Source organism: Nematolebias whitei, chromosome 9 (assembly GCF_014905685.2).
Source record: "Nematolebias whitei isolate Nwh7 chromosome 9, NemWhi1, whole genome shotgun sequence".
Lineage (NCBI taxonomy): Eukaryota > Metazoa > Chordata > Actinopteri > Cyprinodontiformes > Rivulidae > Nematolebias > Nematolebias whitei.
In genome coordinates, this window is record NC_056506.1 from 49,259,988 (window position 1) to 49,285,875 (window position 25,888).

At 41.3% G+C, this 25,888-nt stretch overlaps 1 protein-coding gene and 1 pseudogene across 1 annotated transcript in view; one reads left to right on the forward strand and one right to left on the reverse strand.

Moving 5' to 3' along the window:
• The first annotated feature begins 1,200 nt into the window (after positions 1-1,200).
• The window catches only part of LOC119415261 (solute carrier organic anion transporter family member 5A1), a 37,277-nt gene continuing 12,589 nt past the window's right edge, over positions 1,201-25,888 (forward strand). The window contains exons 1-2 of the mRNA XM_037682436.1: positions 1,201-2,294; positions 23,498-23,630. Coding sequence (XP_037538364.1) covers positions 1,325-2,294; positions 23,498-23,630 — 1,103 coding nt within the window. The 5' untranslated portion in view covers positions 1,201-1,324. The remainder of the gene's footprint in view (positions 2,295-23,497; positions 23,631-25,888) is intronic.
• LOC119415325 lies at positions 13,335-13,453 on the reverse strand (annotated as a pseudogene).

Below are 25,888 nucleotides of genomic sequence, written 5' to 3' on the forward strand. Positions count from 1 at the left end.
CTGATTGGTAACTCTAAATTGTCCCTAGGTGTGAGTGAGAGAGTGAATGGTTGTTTGTCTCGTTTGTCTCATTTGTCTCTCTATGGACTTGTGACCCGTCCAGGGTGTCCCCCGCCCCCCGCACAGTGATTGCTGGACATGGGCACTGGTGACCCCCGTGACCCAAAATGGAAGAAGCGGGTAAAGATAATGGATGGATGTATCTTTACAGTGAACGCATGGATGGATTATTATAACATTATTCACAAGTTGGGGAAAGGATTTTTGTTTTGACAAGCTCTAAACTGGTATTTTTTTCTTTCATTCAACCTTTATTTAGACAGGTTAATCCCATTGAGCCTCAGGGACTCATTTACAAGAGAGACCTGATTTAACAAAGAATGATGACAACAATAGACAGTTATGAGGCATACTTTTTCTTTTACAAATTAAAATAAGATGGCAAAAAGTAGCAACAACAAATGTGTTAAATTTTAATAATTAATTGTTATTTGTCAAATATTAGCAGTATTGATGCTTTAAATGCAGCATTTATTTTGCCATTGTGTATTGTGCATCAAAAAAATCCCAGTACATTGTTCAGCATTTTAAAACTACTAGTACTCTGTATTAATTCCAGTTGTTTTTTTTATGCTTTTATTTTGACGGAGCGGTGTTCCGTTTCCGGGTGGTTAACGGAAACTTACCGCATCGCTTTGAAAGCCGCGGCTGCGGGCGGTCATCCTCGTTCACCGCCGGGTTTTCTTGCGGACTCTTGTCCTCCTTGTCTTGTCTCCTCTTCCCCGGCTCTTTGGGCTTCAGCTCCGGACCACGAGCCGTCCATGACAGCCTCTGCTGCCGCCCGGGAGCTCAGCCGCCGCGGCGCTAACAGCCGGACTCGGGGTTGCCCTTGACTCGCGGAGGAGGAGTTTGCGGGAGGAGAGGGGCAGGAACGCAGTGTGTGCTTATGGAAATGACATTGCCTGATCTTCACTGGCAGGACTGTCGGGGATGCTGCCGGGTCTCTGCGGAGTGATTTCACCTCAGCCGGCCGTGGAGCAGCTGCGGGCGGAAGCATCTGCTGGGAGTCCCGGCCGCTGCTGGAGCTGAGGAGGCCTGGACGCTCCGGGTCGGATGTTGTCAGAGAGCAGGTGTGCATGGCCAGATAAACAAAGTGTCCGGAGGCTGCCCTGCCTGCACTGCAGATAAGCCCAAGCTGCAAGCATTCTTTTCTTGCAGCTGTCTTTCTGGGCCTCTTAGACTGGTGGGGGTGTAAATGTGCAGATTAATAAAACATATGATCTTTGAAGTGAGGAGTTTGTAACCCTTAAGAAAGCCTGGTTTGATGAGCACCATGGATGACCATGAGGAGGCTGAGTTGTCGGAGTCTCTTCAGAAGGAGGATGGGTTTTCCAGTGAAGCTGAGGAACCGGGCACCGACTTTAAATCTAAAAGTTTGACTGTTTTAAATGAAGCAAGGCCCCTAGAGAAGACATTACTGGATAATTCAGCTCGTACGTCCATGACGGCAGGGGAAAGTGCTGAATTCATCCAGATGCCAACCAAGACCGAGTCTTTCCACGTCGAGTCCCCAACAAGAACAAACTACCTGCCGAAGCCGGGGAAGTCTGCGCTGAACAGGCCGAGCTCCTACACGGAGAACGCGGAAATCCGGAGGAGTAAAAGCGTGACCAGGAAGAAGCCGCCAAGCTTTGTCGCTTCAAGGCTAGCTCAGATCCGCCTGCCCAGTAGGAAATACCTGAGGGTGATCCTGCAGGACTCTCGCTGCTTCCTGTTCTGCATGTGCTACCTGACATTCATCCAGTCCCTAATGGTGTCAGGATACCTGAGCAGTGTCATCACCACCATAGAGAAGAGGTACAGCCTGAGGAGCTCGGAGTCTGGCCTCCTTGTCAGCTGCTTTGACATTGGCAGCCTCGTAGTGGTCGTCTTCATCAGCTACTTTGGTGGACGGGGTCAAAGACCGCGTTGGCTGGCCGTTGGAGGGATATTCATAGCCGTTGGCGCTGCTCTCTTCTCCTTACCTCACTTCATATCCCCACCCTACCAGATCCAAGAGGTCAACTCATCCTCACCTCATGAGGGCCTGTGCATGAACAGCAATACCAGTGGCAGGGATCGCGTTGATATTACTTCCTGTCCCAGAGACCAGGACGGCAACGAGCACCACCTGTATGTGGCGCTGTTCGTCGTTGCGCAGATCCTTGTGGGAATGGGATCAACGCCTGTCTACACACTGGGACCCACCTACCTGGACGACAACGTCAAGAAGGAGAACGCCTCGTTGTATCTGGGTAAGAGTTTTATGGTGCGCAATGAGTGAATTTTACCAGTTAGTGTTCGGTAATGCTCCAACACCGAGCACTCAGCGCAGTCACGTCTTCCAAATGATCCCAAGGCCAAACATCTGGAAACTGGACTCTTCTTGGTCAAAGTAGATTATTTGTGCCTAAATTCCCCAACCGTACAAAAAAGGTGATATCCAACAGATAACCATGAACATGATGGACCGTCGTTTTCAAATCGGATCCAAATCCATAAACATCAGCACCAGTTAAAGAAGTTGACCGTTTTAATTGATCGATATTGGCCACTTGTAAAAGTTCTTCTAAGTGGTGTTAAATATGCGTTTATTTAAAGCTGTTATTGTAATAATTTATTAAATGAAAATACAAATCGGACCAAAATGACAAAGCCAGTGTTGGATAACGGCCACCTTGAATTGTAAAGATGGGCCCCAGCCATCTAAAAGCATCCACACAATAATTCACTACACATTTAACATTTAACTCAAAACATATATTCTAGTGACATTATTTAATTAAATTCACATTTGCTGGTCTCAACTGTGCAGTACAAGTGGCGTGGTGTGCAAAATACAGAACTATCAAGGAAATCTTGTCTAAAAATCATTTTAGAAGGTTAGGCACCAATTTTTACTAACTGGTTTAATGAAGCGTGTAGCACCATTATGAGTGAATTTAAACTGGTCCTGTTAGTCAAGCAGCTAAAGCAGAGTGAGACAGAGCTGCCATCGTTTACTGTCATCACACCTAAAACCTGCTGCCGTCACTTCAAATGATCGTAACCTTACGAGTCACGAGAGCTTACCTGGCAACTAAAGGATGACCGTGTTGGTACTGATGGTTAATGATCAGTAGTTAACTGGCAGGTTTGGATAAAAGCATGACTTTCCTGATGGTGTTTTGTTCATTATTGGTTAAGGTCATGGGTCAGTGCGATGTTCGGTACATTTAGCCATCTGTTCATATCTACAAGGGTTCTGAACTCATCGGTGAACCATCTGCTCTGCTAATGCACCAACTGTGCACGACCCCAAAAAGCTTGTTTTTGCATATTTATTGGTCAGCATATATTCTGTAATCCAGGTTGCCATCATTATTTATAGAGTTTGGTGTAGCACTTGTTCTCACACCCGTATTGCTAAACGTCTGCCAACTCTTCTGAAGTGCACAACTGTCCCACAGTTTGAGTTGTCCACTCGAAACACGAGTGGATCTGCACTTGTTCACGTTAGAAATTCATTCTTGTTCCTGCCTTCTCTTGTTCCGTCTGGGCCGATGCCTAGCATGGAGGCTTGGACGCATGTGCAGAGCACGAGTGCCAGTTTGGGTCTCCATGCTGTAGAGAGTAATATCTGGACGTTTTGGTCCAACCATGAGAAACGTGACTTCTTGAGTTTGATATTTTTAGTCACACACTAGGTTTATATTTGCTTCCTGACACTGGTATTGTACCGAGTTGTGAACATCCACATAGAGACAAAAATAGGTTACACAGCGGCGGATGCCCTGGCAGAAGTTGTAGTGCGCCATGTGTAAATTCAAGCTGATTATAACAGAGCTTCATTGTTCATAAAGCCTCTTTATAATCTCAAGTGTTTGACATTTAATTCAACTAGAAGAGTTTGTTAAGGCCGGCTTATTATACAGAAATATTTGATCACTTCTGAGAATTTATATGCTAAAATGTATATTTGCATATACCGTGTTTTCCGCCCTATAAGTGGCATCAGTCCAAATATTTCTAATAAAGTGGAAAAATCCATAATTACGTTGCTTTGCCGTATAAGTCGCGTCTATTACGAGACACTGCTGATGCGTTTGTTACACGTCACCGCTGACTACTCAGAAACGTGGGCCGGTGTTGTGCCAAACATCGATTGGCTGCCAAATGGCAGCTGCGGGAGCGCGCACGGGAGGACTTTAACAAGACTTTAACAAGATTAACACTTGAAAACAATTATTTGTTTGCTGGAAATTATAGTAAAGGTGTGACTCAGCCAAACTTTTCCTTAATAAATACATAAATGCACTTTGATGGTCACGTTAGCTGCATTTTGCTGGGCGGTGCAGAGAATTTAAGCTGATTTGATGGTTATGGCAGCTATGGCAAGCTGATTGTGTCATTAATAGCCACGTTTACCTATTGCACAGCACAACGACATGCCATACTACTTGTGTGCCATCTAGCGGCTGAAAATGGTAGTGTTCAATATTTTCAGTCAGGGTGAATGAAACGTGTCATCTCTCTGACAAAAACTGGATTATAAATATGAGGAAAATCCTTAAATATGTCGCTTCACTGAATAAGTCGCAGGGCATGCAAATTATGGCAAAAACTTTGACTTATAGGCCAAAAAAATATGGTACTCAAGCTAAAGTTCAAGTAGGTTTATTGTCATTCACATGTGGTACATGAGGTGGGATGAAATTATGTACACAGGATCCCAGTTACATCCAACAATAGCAAAAATATAAAGTGCAAAAAAAAGTATATAAGCATGTAAGATATACACTATGCCAAACGGTACGCTAAAAGATCTACGTTAAACACTAATAATGTAAAACAATACGATATAACAGCAGCCCGAACATGAGTCTTTGTGAGCAGATGGGTACGAATGAACACAACAGCATGGATAATCAGCAGCATGGATAATCAGCAGCACATACAAGTCACATATCACACATCGTATACTCTCTAGAGAGTAGATATTTTTATTTTATATTGTATTTAATTGCAAACCACAGGCGTAAACGTGCAGCCATTGTTTAAGGTGAAACTCCACAGTTATAGGACATGGCTGCAGGGATTCACTTCTGTTTAACTGCAAGAGCAATAATGATGCATTGGATGATAAACTTTACTCATAGGTCTAATTGTTCAATGTGAGGAAAATTATATAAAATATGTACTTTATCACCAAACCTAAGAGTTTATCTGGGGGATATGATCATGTTTAACGAGGTTGAGTCAGGTCCTCTGGACCGATTCTTCTTTCTTGAAATGTCTCACGGCATTCGGTCTTTGAAACGTTTCGACAAAGAAGAATCCGTCCAGACGACCTGACTCAACGTTGTTAGATTGATCTACCTGGATTGTTGAGCATGCAGCATCATGTTTAGTTTCAGCATGATGAAATCCTAAATAAAAGTTAAAAACATAGTAATTTGTGCAATGTTGGACAAAAATTTAAAACGCGTTGTGGTTTCCAAGATAAAAAAATGTGGCCAAATTTGACGAGCAATCCACCAGTATCACTGCTGACCTCACAGGCGTCCTGGTGACATCACGCTCATTTGATTCCCCACACCTTTCAGCCTACACTAAATGACCCTCAAACTGCCGCCTCTGTTCCTTTCACATCCCCTCCTAGAAGAACTTGCCCCAGTTGCCTCAAACAAGGTGAAGTCTACAGCAAATACACCAGCACTGAGGGCAGGGTTATGAAACGGGGACAGAGAAAGGTCTTGCTGCGTGTGTTCTTGTAGTCCGGTAGAAAAATGGAACGTTCCACTGAGGCTTGTACATGATTTGAACTCCGTGATCTGTAGGAAACGAGGAGCAGTTGGACTGAGCATCACTTGAAGAGTGAAATTTGATTCTTGCTCGATGTTTCTCCAAGAAGGACATTTGAAATAGGAAACATCTGACATTTCCATAGATGTTGTGCAGATGTGTGGGTTTGAAGTGAAACACGTTTCAGCAGTAATGCACACATTTTCATCACCATTTTAATACAGTGTGGTAACCATTTCATGCACAGTTGTACAAAACGTCAACTGCTGGGGACATAATGGCCGCCTCTGGGTACAAATCGGGGTACGATTTGAGAGCGGCGGGTATTTGGCACCCATCTGGCTCCGGACCAGAGCTCATTGTTTCTAATGATAATTAGGCGTCGATGGTTAATTGTAATTGTGTGTATTTGTTGTATTTCTGAGGACGAACACTCCCAGAAGAAGGGAGGAGTGAAGTGTCTCAATGCACCCTGAAACGACAGGAATGTACCGAGCTGCAAAAACAAGAACAGCAGGGCGGTGTTGTGCTAAATTCTGTTTTATTTAGAATAAATCATGTTGCGGGCGTTTTACTAAGACTGTGGAAAATTGTGTCAGCCTGTGAAAAGGGCATATGTTTTTTTTTAAATGTCAACTAGTGAATATTTTACAATATTAAACATCCCAGGAGAAAGAATTGCACACAACACATTTTATTCTTTAATTTGTTTGGTAAATTACCATAAAATTAATCCACAGCATTTCTAACAGCGTCGCTTTGCTGCTTTTGTCAATTTGAGCTCATTTAAGGAAATATGTGATTTGTGTAAAGAGGCATCCTTCAGTATAAAAGCTACAGTGTTCAGATGAACCGATCAACATTTGCATGGAGTGATTTAAACAGAATCTGTGTGTTTGTTATTTATTTGGAGCTCATCCATCACCAATATGAGATATCCTCTTTAAGTGTTTTTTCTTATTCATCAGTGCAGCTGGACTTTTAACTGCATGCTTGAATGAAGAGTCTAGTTAATGGAGTGCAACCTTATTAATAGATCACACTAAATTATTTACATTGGTCTTTTAAATGCTACTTTACCAATTAGGTCCTTCAACATATTTTTTCATTAACAATATGGAAAAGTGGCAAGAAAATTAGGAGTTATTTCAAGTATTACAACATTTATTGCCTTATGACCTTGTGCAAAAACACTCTGCCTCTAAAAACCACTCTGGCGTGCAACCAAAAAGTGTTTGTCCAGCTAGATCCACTTGACCAGCAGCCATCGGTATTCAGTGGCTTTTGTGAGAACTGAATGCAGGCGTTTGTTTCCAAATCACAATCGGCAGCTGTGGGACAGCGCGGGGCAGAGCAGGACGTCCCAGAGAGCAGCAGCAGACAGTTTGGCTCCAGAAACACGGCGGTGGAGTTAATAACAGCTGACTGCCTCTACAGTTATTGGAATGAGAACACACACAGATTAAAATCATGTTTTTACTGCTACATATTCAAAAAGCAAGAAGCCCTTCCTGTCTGGGGTCGGTAAAAATCCACTGGTGTCGACGTTTATTCTCGATTCATTAAAAAAAAAAATCCCCAACTCAGATCTACAGCATCAGAGATCCTGCTTCCATTCACCAGATTACTGATGGATTATTCAGTCGGCTGAATAATTGGGTGGAATGTTTACTATTTTAAGATAATCTGCACTAACACACCCACACACCTCCTTACCAATGATAACCCACGCTTCTTCCCCTCCAACTGTTGAAGGACAACAGAAGACAGGAAATGACACCTGTAGCGTATTCCCCACTTCATTTATAAATCTTTCTTTATTGCAGACATTTTCATATTTTATTTATCTTCAGTGGCAATTTTAGCCTCTTTTTGGGGGGTGCTCAAGCACCCCTAACTTTAACTTAGCACCCCTGAAAAATAAAGTTAAAAAATATTTTTTGGCGGTTCTGGGTTTTGTTTATTGCATTTATGATTCAATGCAGCAAACTGAACAAATTTAGAAGTTAACAGATCATTGTAATACTTGGTTTATTTACATAATGATTAATCGCTGGATGTCCAGCCCCTTAGCTGCTGGCTTTCAGTAACTGGGCCCCCCCTGAGCAGAATAGTTGAATAGCAGTGGTTCCCAACCCTGGTCCCTGAGGAACACCATCCTTCATGTGTTAGTTGTTTCCCTGCTCCAACACACCTGATTCAGTGACTTAATTACTTCCTCGTGTTCTGCAGAAGCCTGTAAATCACCCATTTATTAAAATCAGGTGTGTTGGAGCAGAGAAACAACGAGAACATGCAGGATGGTGTTCCTCAAGGACCAGGGTCGGGAACCCTTGTTTTAGAGGGTGGAATACAGTTTATTCCATTTCCAAAACCTAAACTGAGTCTGGAAAAATGTGAACGAAGGATAAAGCCCTGTGGTCGACCTCATGAGCAGCTAAATACAACAGTTATAAACAGGAAGTACCACATGTTCATGTGTATGAAGGTAACTGCAGGTAAATCCTCCATTTTCTGTCATAATTACGTTGCATGCTTAATGGTTAAATTAAATGATAATGCTTAAAGCTAGTTGTGCTTTGTTCTGTGTGTTTTAAATGTAGATATTTGTTGCAACTTCTGGTTGTTATGATCAGTTAACACTAAACTGATTTTGTACAAAGCGTTTATTAGGTTGTGCAATGTAAAGTGGAGCGCTATGTCTATAGCATCTTAGCTAGCGCGTCTGTATTGCACGCCTTTAGCTTAGCGCTACTTCTTGTTGTGCCGTGCTCTCTAAAGTAGTTATTGAATCAAGTGTTTACTTGCGTAGGTAAACATAGATGTTAAACAACCTGTTAAAATACACCAGAATGCAGGAAATGGCATCTACTTTATTCAAAATTTTCTGGGGGAGGACCCCCCAGGTCCCCCCACCAGTGTGTTCCCCCCACATTATGAATGCTTCTGACGCCAATGGCCACCACGTTGTTCAAGCCAAGAGCCATTGTCAGCACTGGGGGCTACGCGCCCCTAAAGGTCAGATTCTAGAATCGCCCCTGGTTCTCTTGGGGTTAATTTTTGACTTGGAGACAAAATGTGGGTCAAGTTGTTTATTTTACAAACATTTCATCCTGCCGTCCTTTAAATGAAGTTAGTTTTATTTTTCCATATTTGACGGGGAGTTTAATAAATGTGTTGCAGATCCATTTGTGTGCATGTGTTGAGTCATCTGTGGTTTGAAAGTGACGAGCCGGTTTGTTGCAAAGTGAAGCTTGATGGCCGCTCATGAAATCTGAACGTGCACAGCTGCTGCTTTCAGGATCATCAAGCAGCAAGTTGTTATCTTATTTCTGTTAATAAAGCTTTTTGTGGCTCTCAGGAAAAAAAGTTTACTAGCTCAGTTGTCGGGGATTTAAATAATTGGGGAATTTTTCATCTAATTAAACGTTTAACCTGTAACAGTGGAATATCTTATCTTTTAAACACTTGTTATGAAATTAGTTGTGTGTTAAAACTTGACTAAGCTGTTCTTGTTTGTAATTTGTTTCTGAAGTGCCCTGCTGGCGTTATAAATGTTAAAAAAATAATAATAATTCTTAGCGCACGTTTGTGCATCACAACGAGTCATTGTGCACGGAATGGTTCGTCACAAGTGTCAACATGTGCAGTGATTTATTCTGAGTGCGTCTTCTGATTTTTCTTAGCTGGTAATAGGTATAAACAGGCCTACAGAGAGATTTGAATTAAATTTCAAATAAATCTTAAGTCACATGGTCATGTTTGCTGAGAACATTCTGGTGTAATGTGAGTAAATTAACCAGGAAACAGCTGGTGACATAAACGCTTCAGAACTGTTGCTGTTATTGATGGTGGCAGCCACTGCTCTAATGGTCCTGCTTTTAAAGATGCATTTACGAGATTAAATTAAGAAAATGATGATGCCAGTAGTACAAAGTATCTGCACTCTGAGGTCGGTGTCCTCGTATCAGACCAGGCTGGACTTTTAAAGCCGTGTTTAGTTTCCAGCGACAAAACCTTGACCTTTCCTCTAACGACGTGTAGCTCTCCAGGTAGGTCTGTCAAAATAAAACGCATGGCGAGGAAGAAAATTAATGCCAAAACAATCTTCGAGCACTTTTAGCCTTTAGATATGACTGTTTTAAGAGTTTCTTTTAAACAATAGACAGAATAATTTCTGAGCCTCCATCACATCATCGTCAGCAGCACCAGTTCGTTCGGTCTCTGTGGGGGGTGACACCCGGAGCCCAGAGCCCCCGTTTCTGATGCGCAGTCTGACGACGCATCGTCGTGTTTAAACCTCTCAATTAAAAGATCCGGACTCAAGAAGCATCTATGACCACAACTACACACGTGTGCATGGTACCAATCAGTGTGCACACATATAAATCATGTTTTATTAGACACACGGGAAGTATCAACTCAAACTGAGTACCGTATTTTTCTGCCTATAAGTCGCAGTTTTTTTGCATAATTTGCATGCCCTGCAACTTGTACACCGAAGCGACTTATTTTTGGATATTTCCCATATTTATAAACTAATTTTTGTTTGAGATATGACCATTTTCATTCATGCTGACTGAAAATATTGAACACCATCATTTTCAGCCATTAGATGGTACTCGAGCAGTATAACATACCGTTGTATAATGTAATAGATAAAAGGGGCTATTAATGACACAATCGGCTTGCCATAGCCTGCCACATTCGTCCAGCTCGCCTGGAGCAAACGTCAAATCAGCTTCATTTCTCTGCACCGCCCGGGCGAAATGCAGCTGATTTGACCATTAAAGTGCATTTATTAAGTAAAAGTTCAACTGAGACACATCTTTGCTATAATCTTGAGTAAACAAATAATTGTTTTAAGTGTTAATCTTTTTAAAGTCCTCCCGTTCACACTCCCGCGGCCGCCATTTGGCAGTCAATCGATTTTTGGCACAACACCGGCCCACATTTCCAGGTCGTCAGCGGTGAGGCCGAATGGAAGTGACGTATTTATGGATTTTTCCACTTTATTAGATATTTTTGGACTGATGGGACTTATACGGTGGTGCAACGTTTATGGCAGAACATACAGTACTGGTACCAAAGTTAGAGAACCAAGCTGAGACATTTTGATGTAAATTCAAATTCAATTCAATTCAAAAATACTTTATTAATCCCAGAGGGAAATTATTTGTTGTTGTAACTCGTTATCCTCATTTCATTAAGAGATGTTATAGATGCTGATGCTGTAGGCAGGAAGGATCTCTTGTAAAGGTCCATCCCACAGTGGATCCTAAGAAACTGGCTGCAGATGCCGTCCGATCCGTCCACCCAGAATCTGCTGGCCTCTCGGTTCCCTCGGGCTGTAGGACCACCCCAATGCTGGCAGAACTCCTCCCAGAGCGATGGCCACTCCTCCCAGCAGTCTGCCGAGCTCCTTGTCGCTGCGGACAGCCAGCTGTAGGTGCCGAGGGCCGATCCTGTCCTTCTGCTGTCATGAGCCGTGTTTCCTGCTAGTTCCAGGATCTCAGTGGTCAGGCACTCGAGCACAGCTGGCTGGTAGATGAGAATGCATCCATAGAGCCTCCTTTTCAACTCATTTGAGATTTGGGGCTGTAGTTGAGATATTATTTGAGCTTTTGAGATGTTAATCAGCTGCTACTGTTGTAGAAAACTGCCTTGTTGCCATGGTTATGCATCATAACAAATGTCCAAAACTAAAAAAGTTTCAGTAAAAGTCCTTCCAGCTGCACAGCATCTGATACCAGAGGAAATGATCATCCAAGAAATGTGATTTACATCCAGAAAAAGAGGAATTAAAGTTTCCAAAAGCAAAATCTAAGAATGAATATAAATGAATATGAATCAGTCTCTAAACACCGTTTCAGTGTCAGAAGACAAAATATCTTTAAAATATCTTTTCCTTTCTCTAAATAAATAAAAAAAGAGGAAAAATATATTTATAGTTAAGCCTTTTTTCTGACTGCAATGCAATAAAGTGATATAGATTTGATTTAACTTGGAAGAAGCATAAAAACTGTTGATACATTTTCACCCTGCTTAGATTTAACCTACATATGAGATCATGCGTGACGGCCCCACAGACATTTATTGGAATAATTCAGGGCAGTGTTGCTTTGTAATCCCAATAAGAGATGCTCTGTTTGGCTGCCATGGAGGGCACGCTGAAACCACTTGAAATGTTATTATGGCAGCTCAGCCATGATCTGTGTCCCCTCACAGCACCTGCATCTGTGGACCTACTTCTGAGGCTTTATTATTAACTAATGGCTGCAAACGGCATATATTGAAGGATGACCATCTTCGTTTAGGTGCAGTGGATTAAATCTGGTTTTGCATTCTCTTTGGTGAAGCTGCATCAGAGAAAGTTCTGCTAAAGTGTCGATTTTTCTCTTGTGGGACAAACTGAAGGCCTTCGTTACCAGATTAAAATAATCAGCAAAACACCGTTTTCTTGGTAAAAAGAAAACGTCATCACTCTTTTTGCTTTTCTACAAAGGCAAATCAAAGATTTATAAATAGATTAAATATTTTTTATAGATGTATCGTGAAGAACTCAGTTTTTTATGTAAGATGAAGTCATTCCTGGAAGAAACGTCCGTCGCCTGCTGATGTGCATGCTGTTTTAGATGAACGTCGTATGAATGATGAGTTAGCTTTCAGAGCATGTGTTGGGGACGACTCTCAGCTACTACCACGCCAAATATTAGCTCAATACGTGTAAGAAAATACGTTAAGGCCTTTGTTGTGCTTACTAAGATTGTTTAGCAGCGGAGGCCATCGTAAATCAGATTAATCCCAAATAATAATTTATAAATGTACATCTCAGAGATTTTCATTAAAATCCTTTCAGTGGGTCTTGAGATATTTTGCTAACAGAAAAACGGGCACACGGTTGCCTGCCTGTGACAGGCTGTAAGAATAAAAGTAAAATCAGGAAACGTCTAGTTCTTGTTTTCATTTCTCGTGTTTGTTGTGAATTAAAGATAATTTTTACATAAAGCGTCTCATCGTGTGAAGTTTGGACGCAGACGTCGTGGACATTTGTCCCAGTTGTCGGCTGCTTCACTATTCAGCCTGACGTTGCGCTCGTTTCAGCCTCTGCATGTTTAGGTGGGAGTTTAATAGTTTTATTTTTCTGAGCATGAATAGTAAGTGGAACGTTTCCTCTGTTATTATGGTTTTCAGGCAACATGGAAGCTGTGGCTTCGGTCAGATGGGGACCGTAAAGAACGCCACCATAAAATGTTTAATCTCTTTCCTGAAATTCAATTAATCATTTTTGCTGCGTTCTTTATCAATATTTTAAGGCATTGACTTGACTTTTTAAAAATTTTAAACATCAGATTTTCACACTTCAACTCAAACTTTGAAACTTTAAAACGCTTCATGTTCCATCCAGGGGTGATTCAAGGATCTGACCTTTAGGGGTGCTTAGCCCCCAGTACTGAAAATGGCTCTTGGCTTGAACAACACACCCCAGGGTGTGGTTTATGAGAAGTAAAGGCTCACAGGACCTGGTACTCCCAGGAGCTCTCCCATCCAAGTACTAACCGGGCCCGACCCTGGTTGGCTTCTGAGATCAGACGAGGTCGGGCGTGTTCAGGGTGGTATGGAAGTAAACGAGGCGCTCAGTCACAAATACTTTTACAGGATCATAACAAAGACTAAATGCATGCAACCAGAAGTTACAACATGTATCTACACTTAAAACACAAAACAAAGCACAACTAGCTTTAAACATTAACCTTTAATTTAACTATTAACCTCTGACTACAAACCCCGACAATGTTGTCTGAGGAAAAGGGGGTGGAGCTCCTGCAGGTAAGGGGCGTTTACCTTCAGAACAAATGGAGGTCACCGATTGGTCAGTTGCTGACGAGCCTACTGGATTGATTGACAGGTGACGTTGAGGATCCGACTCGTGCAAAAAAAAAAAAAATCATAGATTTTACTGGCCCGATTAAGACCGTCGTCATTTATTCAATATTTATTCAATATTTTGGTGAATCTAAGGTTTGAAAATGAGTTTATTACAAAATCTTAATGACGGTTTCTTAATTTTTCAGGGGTGCTTGAGTACCCCCAGAAGAGGCTGGAATCACCACTGGTTCAATCAAGCAAAGCAGAATGTAAAACTTCTTGCTTGAGTTAAAACAATAATTGAACATTAAGTGTTTAGTGAACTGTTTCTGCAGCAGAACCGATCAAGACTGTGAAAGGGCTTCTGTATGAAAGACAACCAGCTCAAGTGTTGACAACAAATAACTCATAAACTGGTTAAAATGGTCTGATCAGCTTGTTTTGACCAAACTGTTCTCGGGGTCTAACAAGTCCTTGATGGACGGTTGATCTTTCATCAAACTCATTTTGAGAGAAGCTAGACGAGTTAAATGGTCACTTCGGTCCGCGGTTGTGTGTATGTCCTTCATTTGACCAGCAAGGTCCCAGTGACATAAATAATCTCTTCTTTGAGGGATACCTGACTAAGATGGTGTCACTGGCACTTTTTAAAATGGTTTTAAAAAGACATTTCTTGAAGCAAAGCATATAAGCAGGAGCCTGGTTTGAAGCTCAGCAGCAGGTGATTAGCTGCAGTTAGAAATTGCTGTAAGGTCATTAAATGAAGACACGGGAACAAATATGTTGTTAAAAAGGGTTTTATTTGTTTGTTTTGGTGAAAAAATCGTTCTACTTCTGATGAAGTCGGCTTTTCATGTTTCCTGGATTGTCAGGGGCCAGTTTGTGAGGCAGCAGTTTGTATTATCAGCTGAGTTGACAAAAGATGTGCTTTGAGTCTGAACGGTGACGGCAGCAGAATTATTCAAACCCAGTTCATTTGTCAGGCCCGTCTGCTCCTAATGACACGGAACAGAAGACAGAGGGATGAAGTGGTCATTACGCTGACATTCTTCAACACAGAAATATGCTTTTCTTCAAGGACTGCTAGGCCTTTACATTTAAAATATGTGTTTTAACTCATTTAAACAGCAACAACTTGGCCTGTCATGATAACAAATTTTGCTGGGCGATTAATTGTTTCGGAAATTATTGTGATAAACGATAATATTGTTTGAAATTTGACAATAATTAGTAATTATTGTAAAATTTAAGAAAAAATGTTCACTTGTTTTGCATGTAGTACCTTTTTTGACCACCAGATGACAGTACAAGACTGTTTGAACCAAAGGATGGATAGTGAGGGAGCGAGCAGCGTGTCTCTTTAAGAAAAATGGGAGAGAGTCCCCTTGACATGGTTTGTCTCTCTTCGGTTCTCAAAATGGCGGACGCTCCGTGTGGTTTGAGCTCTTTAGCATAACATTTTTCATACAAAGCTTTTAATAAAAAAAAATTAGTAAACAAGTTCTCAGCTTCTTTTTGTAGAGAAAAACAACTTTTTAAACGAAGGCACGGGTTTAACCGTGAAGTTTGGAGCTTCAACAAGACGGAGGTAGGCCTGTCACGATAAACAATAAATCAATTAATCGCATGATGAATGAAAATTATCCACCTCATTTTCATTTATCAGCTTTATCGTTTCTTCGTGTCTCTTTCTACTGAAGACACTGGATGACAAAAGACTCAACTCCAGTTCTTCTCTGACCCCACCCTTTCTCTTTAAAATCTGTTTTAATTATCCAAAATCACGTTTTTGGATAATTAGAAGCAGCTGAGCTGAGAAGCTAAGCTACGAGCTAAGCTAACAGGCCAACCTTGGGGAAAAAACCTCCGTCTTGTCGAAGCTCCAAAATTCACAGTTGAAACCCGTGCCTTCATGTAAAAAGTTTTTCTCTACAAAAAGAAGCTGAGAACTTAACTGATTGTTTTATTTATTTATTGAAAGCGTTGTGTGAAAAATGCAATGCTAAAGAGCTCAAACCAAACTGAGCATCTATCATTTTGAGAACCGAAGAGAGACAGCCCATGTCTTGTCAAGGAGCCTCCCTCCCATTTTTCTTAGAGGCATGCTGCTCGCTCTCTCGCTATCCATCCTTCGGTTCAAACAATTATACTGCCATCCGGTGGTCAAAAAAGGTACTACATGCAAAACAAATTAAACATTTCTTCTTAAATTTGACAATAATTTCTAAATATTGTCAAATTTCAAACAATATTATCGTTTATCGCAATTATTTCTGAGGCAATTAATCGCCCAGCAACATTTATCGTGACAGGCCCAGACGGAGGTTTTTTCCAGAGGTCAACCTTTAGCTTAGCTTCTCAGCTTAGCTGCTTTTAACGATCCAAAAACACGATTTTTGGATCGTTAAAACAGATTTAAAAGAGAAAGAAAGAGGGGTCAGCACCAGAGTTGAGTCTTTTGTCATCCAGTGTCTTCAGTAGAAAGAGAGACCCAGAGAAACGATAAAGCTGGTAAATGAAAATGAGATTGATAATTTTCATTCATCGAGCGATTAATTGATTAATTGATTTATTGTTTATCGTGACAGGCCTAGCAACAAGTTGTTCAGGTTCATGAGTTGTTTGTTATTCAGCTTTTGATGACGTCTTTTTGATCATTCCTGATGTTGAAACAATTGGCTGCTTTACTAAACGATTACTGAGTTTATTTTAAATCACTTTTCTAGAACAGTCGAGCAGAAAGATCTTAATTCTTCTGAAAAACTTTTACCTGAAGTGAGTGACTAAAATCAAACATGGCTGAAAAGACAAAAGACGAGAGGGAGAAAAGAAATATATACTTTAGTTCTTTGAACTGCTCAGAGCCACTTCCTTTTCATAAAGAGACGAAGCATCGTTGGCTGTAAGTGGAACAAAACGTCCAGTTCTGCTGCCGGAGGTTCGACTTTTCTTCTCTTTAACGTCCTGAATGTTGACGTCCACACTGACGCGCGAATTGTTCCGACAGAGACTTTAGAACGTGCACGGGGGTAAAGCGTGCAGGTCTCTTCAGTCCTCACGGTGGCAGAGGGTTCAGTGCTGGAGCTGCAGAGCCGTTGGAAAGTTGTAAGAAGACCGTGCTGTGTCAGCGTGTTGCCATGACGACGCGGTCAGCCCACTCGAACGTGTCATTGTGTTTCCCCGCTCAGCATCCCGACCCGGGTCAGCCCGGCCTCGGCGGTGTCCGTTTCTACAAAGTGCTCCGACGCGCTGCTGCACGGTCGCGTGTCGTCAATCAAACGTTAGCTGATCGAAGGCTGACGAGCTTCTAGCTCATTGATTTATCTTCACATCTTCTTGAGACTTCTGGAACGTTTAAAAACACAAAGTCATTTCTAAAGGACATTTAGTGTTTTATGAGCTGCTGCGGCTCTGAACGCTCTAATTTACAACTGGTATCAATCGCTCACAGCCGGGGTTGGTGTGTTCGTGCGTGTGCGTCTCTGGCCGAGGGGTTCAGACTCGTGTAATTTGTGTTGCAGACATCCAGACTACAGATGTAGATTTTGAAGCCGTAACGGCTGAGGGAGTCCTGGCTTCATTTCATCATGATGATGCAACACGTGAGCAATGATGAAGCACATTTAATCCGTTTAGGAGGCAGCAGTGCGACGGCTGAGCAACCACTCTGCAGAGTTTCTCTTTGACTCATCAATCAGGGGCAGAAAAATCCACATCTTATTTATTTCTTCATTAATATTTGATTGTTTTGGTCAACTGATTATGGTTGGGTCATGGCTGGTGCAGCGTTTTGTTTAGCAAAATATTAATTTCTAATCTCCACGAAAGAATCAAACGTGTTTTCAGATGAAGCATAAATCTGTTCTGTGGATTTACTGAACGTCTACTGCTCTGTATTTTTCATTTTCATCAACTTTCATTTAAATATGTTTTTAAGGAGAGTTGTTCAAAAAATGCAACTACTAGTTCCTCACTAACCATGTGAGTGTCGATCCTCGGTGTGTGATGTGTTGTGACTCACAGTCAAATCTGGAGTTGAAAAATACTAAATATTCACAACCTAACGGACTGTGGTGATGCCGACGGGCGGGGCAGGACGTTTACAGTGAAAGGTAAAAATGAAACAAGCAGAAAGTACCACATGTTCAATAAATAACCACACAAGGGAAATATTATCTATAGCTGCTTTTTTATATTTGAGCCAAACAAAGTAAGACGAGAATTTTTCAACAGAAATTAAAAAAAACTTTTAGTTTATTAAATGCTGATCTATTTCTGCTACACTTTATCGACTATAATGCCCCTGAAGTATGTGAAGAGTTTAAATGTTAACTTAAACCAATAAAAAATAAATTATATTGTAATTTTATATATAATCAAGTATTACTTGTGATGAGTTTTTGCATGTCCAGAAGTGACTGAACAATCATGCAAGCAAACATTGTCTTGCAAGTTAAAGAATAAAAATAAAAAAACAAACTATATCTCGGGTCTCTCTTGTAAATGAGTCCCTGAGGCTCAATGGGATTAACCTGTCTAAATAAAGGTTGAATGAATCTCATCTTTGTATTAAGTAAAATATACAGTACTATAATTAATTTTACTGTAGATTTAAAGGCAATGCCCTGAAAAAAGGTTAAACAAAGTCACTCTGCTCTATTTTCGGTTTTTGACCAGCGGTTAAAGGATCCTCTGTCCTTGCAGTTGCAGGAAAAAGTAAAAAAATTTTAGCTTCTGTTTAGGAACCAGTTCAGTCTTCACCAAAACCAGAAATGTCTGCTTTGCATGTTGTCCTTTACTCTATAGGTCCGGCTAAATTAGCGTAAAAAGTTTCAGTCCAAGCGTCTCTGGTGCAAACTGTATGAAACTGGAGACCTTTCTCTGTCCCCTGACAGAATAAAGTGTGGAAGATGAATAATTTGCTCTGCTCTCGTCCGGGAGCTGGTTTTCTACAACACGAGTCACAGAAAGTGTCTTAACCAGATCTGAGCAGATCACGCTACGTGGCTGGATCTGCATGTTGTTAAAGGAACCCTTCGTAACTTTAGTGCACTGAATGAATACGATGCAGATTTCATCATTCTTTGTCAAACTGTGTTTGAATACAAGGTGGTGTGGTGCTGTGACGTGTTCTACAGTCAGACTGCGTGAACCTCTGAACCTTGGGATTGTTAATGAAGACAAATAACTGTGTTGATTCAGGACTACTAAAAACAGTTCTTGGAACAAATGATGAGGTCATTTACCGTATTTTTCAGCCTATAAGTCGAGGTTTTTTGCATAAACATGCCCTGCGACCTATACGCCGAAACAACATATTTGTTTTATTTCCATATTTATAACCCAATTTTTGCCTGAGATTTGACAGTTTTCATTCATTCTGACTGAAAATATTGAACACTACCATTTTCAGCCGCTAGATGACACTCGAGTTGTATGGCAGGCCGTTGTATGATGTAATAGGTAAGTGAGTATTAATGACACAATCGGCTTGCCATAGCCTGCCTCCTTCGTCCAGCTCGCCTGGAGCAACCGTCAAATCGGCTTCATTTCACTGAGCCGCCCCGGAGAAATGCAGCTGATTGGACCATTGAAGTGCATTTATTAAGTAAAAGTTCAACTGAGACGCAACTTTTCTATAAAGTCGAGCAAACAAATAATTATTTTAGGTGCTTGTCTTGTTAAATTTCAAAGAAATGTGCAGCGTTCCTCCTTCCTGATTTGCTCCCGGAGCACGGAGGCAGCGAATACTTTTGAAATGCAGCTGATTTGACCGTCGAAGTGCATTTATTAAGGAAAAGTTAGACTGAGACACACCTTTACTACAATTTAGAGCAAACAAATAATTGTTTTTAAGTGTTAATCTTGTTAAATTCTTGTTACGGTCCTCCCATGCACGCTCCCGTGGCCGTCATTTGGCAGCCCATCGATTTTTGGCACACCGGCCCACATTTCCAGGTTGTCAGAGGTGACGCGTAACAAACGCGACGCATCAGTGGTGACGCATAATAGATGCGACGTATTTATGGACTTTTCCACTTTATTAGACATTTTTGGACTGATGCGACTTATAGGGCGGTGCGACGTGTACGACAGAAAATACGGTACTGCAGCGGCTTCCAAAAAGATCCGGTCAAATGTCTGTAAAGCGTCGTCGTCTGCTCAGCTGTGTTCACTAAATGAGAAAAGATGAACACTGACTTGGAGTTTTTAACTGTCAGAGCTTTAATTTCTGCAGAATGCTCTCTCAAACAAACACCCATGTCACCAAAGTGTGCACATAAAGTACTGGTGCCAGTAAACGTTGGGTGATGGTGATGGGAAGTAATTCCGTCTGACTAAAGTTTAGCTTAGTTCATTTAGTTGCTGTCGTTGAGCTGAAGGGAGGCGAGTTTGAAGTTTCTGTCGGTGTCTTTTCTCAAATGATGCGATCACTGCGTCATGCACTGTTCGTGCACGTTTCCTGGAAAAGGAGCCTGACGTCAGCGAGGGCGGACTGCAACAGGCGGCAGATTGGGAGCGTTGCTGACGTTGTTGCGTCGTTCAGGCTGAAGCGGAGCGGTGATGGATGGGAGCGATGAGGCTGGAAATCGGTTATTCCGTTAGAAGTTTTCCTGCCATCAGCACAAACGCTGCGGCCTCGCCAGCAGCAGGCTCATGTCCAGCACGTCATCCGTCTCTTTCTGCTCGTTCCGCCTTTTTTTCCATTGTTTTGCACCGTCCCGTGTTTTATACGAAACATCAGCCAGTTGTGCTTAAATGTCCCCAAATTAAAAGAACTGTGAAAAGTGATGCTCTAAATCTAAGCTACACAAGACCGTGGGAGTTTTCAAGAGTGAAAGGAATCAACCTTTTTTTAGGCTGCACAGGAACTCACCACAAAGATGGTTTGGTTTTTATTTGTGAACAAAACGGCATGTTTATGTGTAAATAGTCTAAAGTTTCACCTGATCTAAATCTTAACTTCATTCTTGCTCCAACATGCAGAGAAACTAAAAATTTCATCTAAATGTGATGAATTAATTCCAGTTTTCTTTTGTAATATTTTAACAACAGACGTGTTTCTAAAGCTGATCTAGTCAACACTCGGGACAGTATCTTTTCTTCCAAAACCATTTTAACGATGCAAATATTGAATTTCTCAAGCTCTGAAAAATCTGTAGAATTGACTCGTTTTATACTCGATCAAGAAGAGATGACTTCGTTAGTGAGACATTCACAGCTTACACCAAAAAGCGTTCAATGGTTCTCTTTTATACTCTTTGTTTTCTGTGTTTAAATACGCTGGAACATTAGGGTCAATTTAAAACGATAGTAAAACGTCAAGATTTGACTGTCTGCTCTGAAGAATCACTGCAGAAATGAGCCCGAGTCACTGTTTTCTAGAGTTTATGGCTGTTTCAGCATCCGTCAAGTGAAAACGTTGCATCGCTTGCTGCCGTTTGTTCTTTGTTTCTAATATTCGTCATGTTCTCCTGCATTAATCTTCTGCCCTCGTCGTGTTTCTCAGTTCTCTCGTGGTCTCTGCCTCGGCAGTCCTTCCGTCTGAGCCGCAGCCTGCGTCCTCTCTGCGTCACGTTGCAGAGCACGGTTTCTGTCCAGCTCAGGGTTTCCCCTTCTCTCTGCTCATGTGAGGGATTATCCACGATGCTGCAGAGTCCGCTTCAGTCCAGACCCCATGTTTTATCATCCCGAGCTTCGGCTGTCTCCGTCGGGTGATGTAATAATGAAGCGCAGGGACGGGACGGAGGATCAGAAAACAATTTGCTTGTGATTTCTGGAGTATATTTTGGTTTAGACTTGGAGCCTTGTTGGGTAGAAAACTGCACTCCCCGTTACACGAATCACATCTTTTTTTATCATGAAGACCTGATACGTGTAAAACATGGTCAGTCCGTTCTGTTACATGAACTTCCTCCTGTTACTACCGTGTGCATGCTGCTGGAACCGAAACCATAAACACAACCATGAGATGCTGAAACGTCCATCGTTCAGCTTTTACAAAAATTATATGTAGGTCTGATGAGATGAAGACACGGTGGGACTCAGTCTTTCAGTCCTTTATCAGGAGAAAACATTTAAATTTCAGCTGGAGTTCAAGCTGAAATCAGAGAAACGTCGTCTCACTTCCTGGACGTTTGTTCTGGTCTTTTGGCTCAACTCGTACTCGACACAAACGTTGTAACACTTTGTTCGTGAGGAATCAGAACATCTGAGAACAGACAGATTAGTTTTCTGCATCACTATGAAATAGTTTTAAAGGATGTTTTTAAATAATCCTAATTCTTCATAACGGCACCAGCCGAACTAAAATCGTTCAGTTCCTTCGTGGTCCTGAGGCTTTTTAATAATCCATGTAGTTTTGAAAATATTAAAAATGTGTTCTCAGGGTTCTTTCTCTTTTTTTACACAACCTGCTCTCAGATTGTAATAGTAATATTGGTTTCTAGCTAACTTAAGTTGAGAACTACCAAATATTTTTCATTTTTATTGTAATTTATTGGTGATTTTTTAATCTTTTCTTGTTTCAACTGCAGGAATTTCACTCGCTAAACATTTCTTGATTGAACACCGTGTGGTGGCACGCTCCTTTCATTCGTTTAAAATGTTGTTTTTTAATTCAATAAGCAAAATTAACATATCTTATGAAAAGCTGAAGAAGACTTTTTTTTTTTTTTTTGCACAAGAGGAAAAACAGTTGCAATAAATCTTTTCTCTGGCCTTGTCTCAAAGTGTAAACTGAAGTTTAAATATCTTATATGAACTTTGAGCAAAATGGTATTTTGGGATATGACAGAAATTGAAAGAAATCTTCGGTAAAATAAAAAAGTAAAATGTATGGAAAAAAAAAAAAAAACTAGAAGCGCCGGTCCTGAAGGTTGTAATCTGCTGTGGAACATTTGTCCTTGACACTTCCGCCTGCATAAACCCAGTGCTCCCAGTGAGTCCCCGGCACTCTAACAGTTGGATAATCCTCGGCCTGGTTCTGTGCCTGGTCCAGCTTTGAGTTTTGAGTCACGCCATCACATTTTTGTGTTTGCTTTTAACCCGAGCCAAGGATTTAACTCTGTTAAGTCTCTCTAATTGGAGAAATCTTACGCTCAGCCTAAAGCAGGGCTCTTATTGCTCAGTCATAGGATCTGCACAAACCAGCAGCACACAAGACCTTTTGTGCACGGCGCTTACTGTTTGAACTGCACTGCTTTGGTGTTATTTAAGGTCCAAACCTAAGCTAGATGTCATTGGGTTTGAACACTAAAATACTTTGATTAAAAATATAAATTATTGTGGTTTTAGATAAATTATGTGCGTAGGATGCAAAGAATGTTGGGAAACAGTTCTACGTATTGTTGTATTGTGACACGATGGTCTTGTAATGTTAAGAGGTTTTGCATGAGAAACTTTTTTTTTTCCACCTGATTTAAAAAATGCTTTCTGGTTGCTTTTAATCTGTGCAGGGAAATGGCACAATATAAGTAAATTATGGAGTAATTAAGAAAACTACAGACTCGTCGTTAAGGCTGTACATGACAATAGAATGTGCTGGATTAGTTGTTCTCGTTAGAATAATCATTCATTAACCCCAAACCCACACCACCAAACAGAATAAAGACCAAGAGACATTAATTGATTAAAAAATAATAATAATGTTTAGCAGCTAAAGTAGCATTAAATAAAAACAAAAGTGTGTTTTTTCTCCAACTCTGTGTCTCTTATAATACCACAGCTGTGCACTGTGTTTGTTCTCTGGTGTCTTTAAACACTGATTAATTCAGCTTTTATCTCCATTTTGATCTGTTTGCAGCAATCATGTATGTGATGGGAGCACTGGGCCCAGCAGCTGGTTACCTGTTGGGAGGAGTCCTCATTGGCTTCTACGTAGACCCCAAAACTGTTGTCACCATCGACCAGAGCGATCCTCGCTTCATTGGCAACTGGTGAGACCAATCGTTCTGCTTTTGGCTGATGGAGCTGGAAATGGTTTGTTAAAGGTAGAAGTTGATGGCGTGTGTTGCCACAGTGTTCAGGAAGAAACTTTGGAAACACCAGAGACACCCCTGTGAGCCCAGAAGTTAAAGTATTTGCTTCTTATTTACATAATAATCATTTACGTTATGATCAAAGATCCATTTCAGTATTTTACATTTTCTAATTGCCATATAATTCCGTAAAACTGATATCTTCATAAAAAACACAAGCATACCCTGGGGTTATTTTATCACTGAATAGGACAGCACATCCTTAGCTATGATGTTTTTGCCATATTTCACCGTTATCTTGTAAATCTCAGAGAAACATTTTTTAATTCTTCACTGTTTACTCAGACTGAACGGGTTCTCGCAGGGTACAGATTTAAATGTTTTCTGCAGTTTGCACAGTCTTGATTCTTCGATGCAGAGTTTCTGACATCGTACTTTTATAGATGCCAAGTTAGAGTTTAGTAGGATTACTACATGCAGTCTTAAATGTACCATTTCTCTCTTGTAATGCCTTTGTTGGCATTTTTAAAACACAAAGAAGAAAATGCCAAAATCCGACACGCTCCGTTCAACATGCATTGGTAAAAATCTATAAACGTATTTCTGTTTTGTTAACGTTATAAATGTAAAACTCGTCCTAAAACCCAGCATCACCTCAAATATAGACAGTATTTGCTCCTCTGGTTACATATTTCCACATACTTGGCATTTATCTGATATTTGATGCAGCTTAGGATTAGTCATCTGCTTGGAGCCATCTTCTATCTGACAGAATAACCAGTGACTCACCAGGAAGCAGCCGCGCGGCGTCCTACATGAATTGTAGGTGATTATAGCAGGAAGAGGGTGCATGAATGTACCGGCTTATTAATTTATGTGCACATTAATGAGACTCAAAGATGAAATGATCTCAAATCCAGAATGCCTGTTGCATGTTTCACACCAGGGATCAACAAGCTTGTAGTGTAATTTGATGATCGGGGACAGTTTGAAGTTCATCAGTTCACACCTGGTGTTCCAGCGTGTCTCCAGATCGACTTCAGGTGGACGCTTGTTGTGTAATCTCTGCTTTCTGTTCAGAACGCGGACACGTGCATCGTACACCCAGCCGGCTGTGAGCAACAAACAGGACGTGTGGGTCTGCTAATGTTCCTGCAAAACCTGCACTTACATTTAGTGATGAGTCTACATGAGAGCGTTAATATGACACAGTTTTAGGTCGGAGATGCACCAAAGCCACATTTTGCTCTTAATATTTCATGTTGGTGTGATATGGCATAAAAGTAACAGAGATGACAAACATAAAATTATTGTTTGTTTTCTTTGCATTTTAAAGTCACAATTTATTCTCAACTGATTAAAACTTTGCTAACTTAACCTCCAGGTTTCAAAAACTTTTCTTCTAGACCATTGTCCAAAGAAAGTTCAACACCCATAACATTGGAAACTAGTGGTGAAATTAATTAATTATTATTATTTTTTGTCTTTTTATGCAATGTGATAATCAACACACGGCTAATTGCCTGATGTGGACTTCTTCATGGCTCTCCTTCGTGGCTCTTCTTTGTGGATCTTCTTCGTGGCCCTTCTTTGTGGCTCTTCTTCATGGCTCTTCTTTGTGACTCTTCTTTGTGGATCTTCTTCGTGGCTCTTCTTTGTGGCTCTTCTTCATGGCCCTTCTTTGTGGCTCTCCTTCGTGGCCCTTCTTTGTGGCTCTTCTTCATGGCCCTTCTTTGTGGCTCTTCTTTGTGGCTCTTCTTCGTGGCTCTTCTCTGTGGCTCTTCTTGGTGGCTCTTCTTGGTGGCCCTTCTTTGTGGCTTTCCTTTGTGGCTCTTCTTCGTGGCTCTTCTTTGTGGCTCTACTTGGTGGCTCTCCTTCATGGCTCTACTTGGTGGCTCTCCTTCATGGCCCTTCTTTGTGGCTCTTCTTCATGGCCCTTCTTTGTGGCTCTTCTTCATGGCCCTTCTTTGTGGCTCTTCTTCGTGGCTCTTCTTTGTGGCTCTTCTTGGTGGCTCTTCTTGGTGGCTTTCCTTCATGGCCCTTCTTTGTGGCTTTCCTTCGTGGCTCTTCTTTGTGGCTTTCCTTTGTGGCTCTTCTTTGTGGCTCTTCTTCGTGGCTCTTCTTTGTGGCTCTTCTTCGTGGCTCTTCTTTGTGGCTCTACTTGGTGGTTCTCCTTTGTGGCTCTTCTTCATGGCCATTCTTTGTGGCTCTCCTTC